We start from the raw sequence: 6,241 nt of genomic DNA, 5'->3' as shown, positions 1-6,241 counted from the left end.
GAACCCGTGTCCCCTGCATTGGCAGGCGGACTCTCAACCACTGCGCCACCAGGGAAGCCCCATTCCTTTTTTTGTCTCAAGTTTAAACTGGATTTGGGTTGGACTTTTGTTACTTGTAAAAAGAATCCTGAGAAATAGGGTCTATATGCATAAGAATCTCTGAAGAAAACTAAAGTCTCTACGAGCCTCTCTGCCTGCCCACTCCCCAGCCCCTGGGCTTTTGCAGGCCCCAGCTGCCTCTTGTGAACGCCTCGTCCGGCCACACTGTGCCCAACTGGCATCCGCTCTCACCTGAGCAGAGGCGAGTTGCTCTGATTCAGGGCCTTGAACGTGAGATAGCGCTCCGCGGCGCTCATCCGGGGCTTGTAGAAGCGCATCAGGCCTTCAAACTGCCTGTAGGAGACGCCGGCAGGCCCCTGCGGGAAGAGGGGAGACGGCCACGTGGAACACAGCGGGGGAAGCCATGCCAAATGCCCAGCATCACACGGGATCCCAGGGCGCCCTGTTCTCTTGTTCTCCCAAAGGCAGGACTCCTGGTTTTGGAAGCTGCCGGCCCGCCCACGCTTCGGGCAAGGGCTGGGGAGCAGGGAACAACCTCCCTCCCTGGCTCAGCCCCTGCCCCGCTACCCGCTGGTTGATGAGCAGGCGGTAGGCGTGCTGGATGGCGGTTCGCTTGTGTAGCAGCAAAGACTTGAACTTGTGTTTCTCGATGTCATTGAAGGTGTCAAATACCACGGCCAGAAGCTGTGAGGGAAGAGCAGAGACCTGGCTCCTGTGCCCGGCGGGGCCTCAAGGAACCAGGGAGTCATTCTCCAGCCTCCAGAGGGCGCTCTTCCAGCCACCCCAGAGAAAGGGGTTGAAAAGAGCCTCTCGCCTGCCCCAGGTGGTGTAGGAAGTTCATCTCCAAGACTCAGCAAAGGAAGGTCATTCATTGCCTCTTGTAAATTTCCCCTCTAAAGATTCAAGAAGACACTGCTATTACATTTTCCCCAGGTTTTTCTTCTCTCCGCCTGTAGCTCGTCCCTGGCTGGGCAGTTTTATAAGGGGAGAGAAGCAGCGAGGGGAACACACTGGGTTTTTTGCCCAATTCAGCTCCGTGTGATGGCCGGGGAGGCTGTGTGTCCATCCTGTACCCTCCCAACCTCAAAGCAGGAAGGAACATCGCTGTGCCGATGCTTCCTCTCCTGTCCCCTTGTTCCTTCTCCTGGTGAGTCTGCGTGGCTCCAGAAAGCAGGGGTGTGAGGTGGCCTGCACAAAAGGGCACAAGGTTCTGGAACTTTCTAATTCCAAATTTAGCAAGTGAACAACACAGTCTGCGTTATCAGAACGCGATGGGAGGCCAGGAGCAGAATTTGAAAGAACACTTTTTGGAAACACTTTCTTTTTCTTTCAAAAATATTTTGAGGGGAACTCTCTTGTCCTTTCCATCCCTTCTAACTGGTCCCCCATACTTCCTTTCAGATCAAGGGAGAGTTGGCATCTGTAAAGGGCCAGAGAGCAAATCTTTTAGGCTCTGCAGACCAGATAGTCTCTTAGAAACCACTCAACCCTGCAGCTGCAGCATGAATGCAGCCATGGATGATGTGCAAATGAATGGGCCAATAAAACTTTATTGACAACAACAGACGGTGGGCTGGGGCTTGGCCCTGATTACTGACCCATGCCCTATATTTTCACAGCTCTAAATATCTTTTAAAGCAAATCAGTTACACATAAACTATTTTTTAGATTCTAAACTAACAACAGTATAAAAGAGCTGTAAGATGTTCAAAGAAATATCTAACATACTTATTTTGGGTTTTGAGGAATTAAAAAAAGAAAATATTTTCCTTCTTAAGATGTCACACTTTTAGGAGATTTCACAGATCTACCCCAGAGAAAGTGTTTCCATTTCTGTACCGGGCCTGACTGTGGTGACTGGTGTGAGAATGCTCTTCAGAAGTATAAAAATAAATGCAAGACTTGATAAGGCCTCTTCCTGGTAATTCTGGCGTTGATGTGGGCTCAGCACCAGCCTGATGGCCCGGTCCGGGAGGCAATCTGCTGATGGCAGGACACTCCTGGTGGCCGGCCGAGCCTCTGCAAACACCTCCAAAGTTCTCAGTGTGCATGGGGACTTTATGTTCTCCCTAAAGGAATATGTTCCGTGTTCAATTTCCCAATGGTTCGTGATAAACGAGGTGGAAATACACAAGACATTCCTGGCATGTGGCTGCAGTAGGATGGAGTGGCTAGGAGCAGGGCTCTGGAATGAGACCAGCTCACCTGGCCACCCCGAGCTGTGCAGGCGCAGGCGAGTTAGCCTATCAGTCTGATCCTCAGTTTCCTCAACTATAAATTGAGAATAATAATAAGAATTCCAGGGTTTAAGTGTTAAATTATTTAACTCTCATCCGTAAAACACTTTGCACAGTGCCTGGCTAAGGCTTAATAAGTACCAGCTTTTATAGTTATTATATGTTTGCCACGAGAAGGAAAAGATCCCAGGGTAGCTTTGGTTTAAACCCTAGCACTGTCAGCAGCAGTGGCGGCAGGCTAGTTACTGCTGGTAACCAGCTGCACTTAAGTCCCGACAGGGAATCCCTAGCCACACCACACCTGACCACGGTCTGGGACCTCCTTCCCCAAAGTTCTGCCCTCGGAGGCCGAAAGCTGTCCCTACCTCATCCCCACAGTGCCCAGCAGAGTGTGGGCGAGGGCTGCCTCAGTGGAGCATGAGGCAAGGTCACTCACCAGGTTCATGATAAAGTACAGCTCGATGGAGAGGTACACGATGAAGAAGACGCAGGACCAGGGGTTCCGGGAGTAGGAGGGCATCATCACATCTGGGAAACTGTGTTTGCAGAGTGTTACCCGCAGGGCCCATGTCCGCCGGTCTCCGTCTTCTATAAGGACATCTCTTCTCCTGCCTTGCCGGCCCCCTCCCCGCTCCCCTACTCTTGGCTCACCAGGCCACTCCCATCCCTCACGGGGTCCCAAGAACCTGTCTGGGCCAAGATGTGGAATATTCTTGGCTGAAAAGAGAAGACCCCGGGCACTAGGAGAGGGCAGAAGCCAAAGCAGGGCCCAAACTTACTTGGCGGTGGTCAGAAGGACGAACAGACTGACAATGCTGTTCTCCAGGGTGCTGAAGTACTGAGGGGGACAGGAGAGGGGGCGTGGCCGCCAGGCCGAGGGCACACCCCACTGGGAACAGGCTGCCTGCGGTGGGCCGCCTCCAGAGCCCCGCCCTCCCCCTCCCTGCCCCGCCCACTCCTCCTTCCTCCCAGGGGATCCCTGAAGGATGGCAGAGGAACAGGCAAACATGGAGTCCAAGGCCTCCTCCTTCCTGGGCTCAATGCTTCCGGCGGCAGCAGACAACTGCCTTTGGGACCTGTCTCCACATATGCACAATTAGCTGAGCTCTCCTCCACTGCTCCGCTGCCAAAATGTGCCCGTGTTCCAAATCTGATCCTGAAAACACCCCTCTCAAGGACCCTAAGGACAGGGCAGGGGGTCCCCCTTGGCATTCAAGGAAGGAGACAGCTCAAATCTGGGTGACGGGGCACTTTCAGGTGCCAGAAGCAATGATGAGAAACCAAGCAGGGCATCCCTTCCTAATACAGCTAGGGGGTCAGTCCAGCCACCTCATCTGAGGGGAAAGGCCTCCCATACAGGAAGAAACAGACAAACATGTTGATTACTTACAGGGTCTGAAGGATTAGGGGAGAACAAGTAGAAACCTAGAAGAAGGTGGTGGGAAACAGATTGAAAAAAGGGTTAGAGCAGAAGAGTCCCAAACCCAGATGTCAGAAGGATTGGACAAATAAATGTGAACCAGTGCAGTAGGCAGAGGAAAAGCATAGGGAGTGGTGGGGACTGTGGCAGAGCACCAGATAACTGCTGCCATTCAGGAGGGTGACCCAAGTACCATCAAACGTATGATTAAAAAAGCCTGTATAGGGACTTCCCTGGTGGCGCAGTGGGTAAGACTCCATGCTCCCAATGCAGGGGGCTCGGGTGCGATCCCTGCTCAGGGAACTAGATCCCACATGCATGCGGCAACTAAGGAGCCCGCCTGCCGCAACTAAGACTTGGGGCAACCAAGTAAATAAATAAACTTAAAAAAAATAATAAATTTGTATAGTAAAAAAAAAAGCAGTACGTACAGCACGGTGACGATAGTTAATGATACCGTATTGTATATTTGAAAGCTGCTAGGAGAGTAGATCTTAAAAGTTCTCAGCAGAAGGAAAAGAAATCGTAACTCTGTATAGTGATGGATGTTAACTAACCTTATTACAATGATCACTTTGCAGTATATACATAGCAAAGCATTATGTTGTATACCTAAAACTAATACAGTGCTATATGTCAATTATATGTCGTTTTTTAAAAAACGGAAGTTTAAAAAAAGTTAAAAATTTTAAGGCTGAAAATCTGTATTTTCATGTAAAAAAAAACTAGTTTTAAAATGCTGGCTCAACACTTTCAGACCAAAGAAAACTTATCCATAGGCTGGATTTGGCACCCAGACCGCCGGTTTGCGATCTTTGGTTTTGAGAACATGACAGCCAAGCACAACTCCAAAGGGACCCTGTTGTTCCCCTGTAGCCAAATTAACACCATTAATTTTTTCCCTCTCAGAATGAGCTATTCCCCTGAGTCCTTGAAATCCTGAGTGGGAAAGGGAGTAACTCTGCCCTCAGGGGAAGTCAGCCCCCTTGGAACACAAAGGAAATTCTATTGAGAGTGGGGTGGAGGTGAGGTAAGTGGGAGTCAGTGGCTCAGGACAGAGCAGTCACGAGAACCCGGGGCTTTCAGCACTGGTGGGGGCCTTAGAGCCAGGGCTCTCTAGTTCCACTGTCTTTGCCACCTGAGTACTGGAGAAGGGACCTTGGGCTACCTCGCCGTGTTCTAAGACCTCCACGGTCTAAACCCTGTGTCTGAATGTGGCTGTCGCATCAATACTTGATCTTATCTGAAGAGGCAAGGCCTCCTCGGAGTTAGAAAGGCCATGACCTTGCTTTTACATCTAGTGAAGCTGAAGTGTGCAGACCCTAAGGTCCCAGGCACACGCTGTAGAGAAACCCTCCCCCGTGTGCGCCAGGAAACGCACGAGAATGTTCACTGCAGTGTGATCTGTGATAGTGAAAAGTGCCCACCAACAGAAGACGTGATAAATACATTTGGATATATTCACATATCAGATCACGACACTGTGGTGAAAATGAATGACCTACATCTACGTGCAGCAGCGTGAATAAAGGCCGGGGGTACCTCTGGGAGCCAAAGGGAATCGAGATCAGGAAAAGGGTACAAAGGTGGCTTCCATTTTTTTTTCCGATACTGCATTTCCTCAGTTGGGTGTTTATATCATTTTGAAAACCTTCCTGAATTTCTGAAACTGTCAAAGTACCTTTTTTTTTCTCAACTGTGAGTTTGCTTTCAGCAAGTGCCTGCATCCTGGGGCGCAGGAGAAACTCACCAAGGATGGCGAAAATGATCATGAAGAAAAGGAGCAGCGAGAGGATGTCCATGAAGGGCGGCAGGGACTGGAAGATCTGGCGCAGGTTGCTGGGGAGACAAATGGGGCCGGGGCGGTGAGGCGCAGCCGGGGACGGGCCAGGGCCCAGGGGGTGCTGGCTGGGACTCCTCGGTGGGGCACGTGCCTGTCGAGATGGGGGTCTGGTGCTCCCGACCCCCAGAACACTAAATCCCCTCTTGCCCTGGCTTGTGACATCATGCTTAGTGATTTCCTAGGCCTTCCTCTCAGTGGGTGACGGGGAAAGAACCAGGGCAGGTGTAGCACTTACTGAGCCCAGGCAGGCAAGTGCCTGCAACAGACGGAGACGGCAGGAGAAGGCCAGGTGCATGGCCTCGAGTGACAAGGTCAGCTTGCCTGGGATGTGGGAAGACATTTCAGGGCCACCCAGTCCTAGGACATTTGTCTCCGGTTTTAAGGACAGGCACCAAGCGTGAATGGCCAGCCCACTCTCATCCACAGTACCCCAGCCAAGAGGTTTTCCAGATGGATTCGCAAAACTCAGTTTGACCTTAGGCTAACGGCCTGGTTTGAGTTCAGTACCCCTAGTCCCAGGGGAGGTGTCAGGACAGCCTGCTGAGTCACGTGGACTCTGAGTTCCTGCTTTAGGCTGTGTTTGGGCAGGTACTGTGCGCAAAGAGAGGACCAGCCCCTGAGAAGCACAGGTAAGGCAGGAGAGAGCCCTGGACCCGGAGTCAGGAGACCTGAACTTCAGCA

At 51.4% G+C, this 6,241-nt stretch overlaps 1 protein-coding gene across 2 annotated transcripts in view; it reads right to left on the bottom strand.

Annotated features, from left to right (window-relative positions):
* TPCN1 (two pore segment channel 1) overlaps window positions 1-6,241 on the bottom strand; it is a 64,357-nt gene that overhangs the window by 17,730 nt on the left and 40,386 nt on the right. For both annotated transcript variants that reach the window (XM_007468573.1, XM_007468574.1), the window contains 6 exons: window positions 5,468-5,556; window positions 3,688-3,722; window positions 3,077-3,135; window positions 2,734-2,833; window positions 628-744; window positions 292-416 (listed from right to left, as the gene is read on the bottom strand). In XM_007468573.1, coding sequence (XP_007468635.1) covers window positions 292-416; window positions 628-744; window positions 2,734-2,833; window positions 3,077-3,135; window positions 3,688-3,722; window positions 5,468-5,556 — 525 coding nt within the window. The remainder of the gene's footprint in view (window positions 1-291; window positions 417-627; window positions 745-2,733; window positions 2,834-3,076; window positions 3,136-3,687; window positions 3,723-5,467; window positions 5,557-6,241) is intronic.

The sequence above is a fragment of the Lipotes vexillifer genome, unplaced genomic scaffold (genome assembly GCF_000442215.2).
Source record: "Lipotes vexillifer unplaced genomic scaffold, Lipotes_vexillifer_v1.1 scaffold573, whole genome shotgun sequence".
Lineage (NCBI taxonomy): Eukaryota > Metazoa > Chordata > Mammalia > Artiodactyla > Lipotidae > Lipotes > Lipotes vexillifer.
Note: the sequence above shows the minus strand (reverse complement) of the source record. Positions and strands in the feature narration are given on the sequence as shown.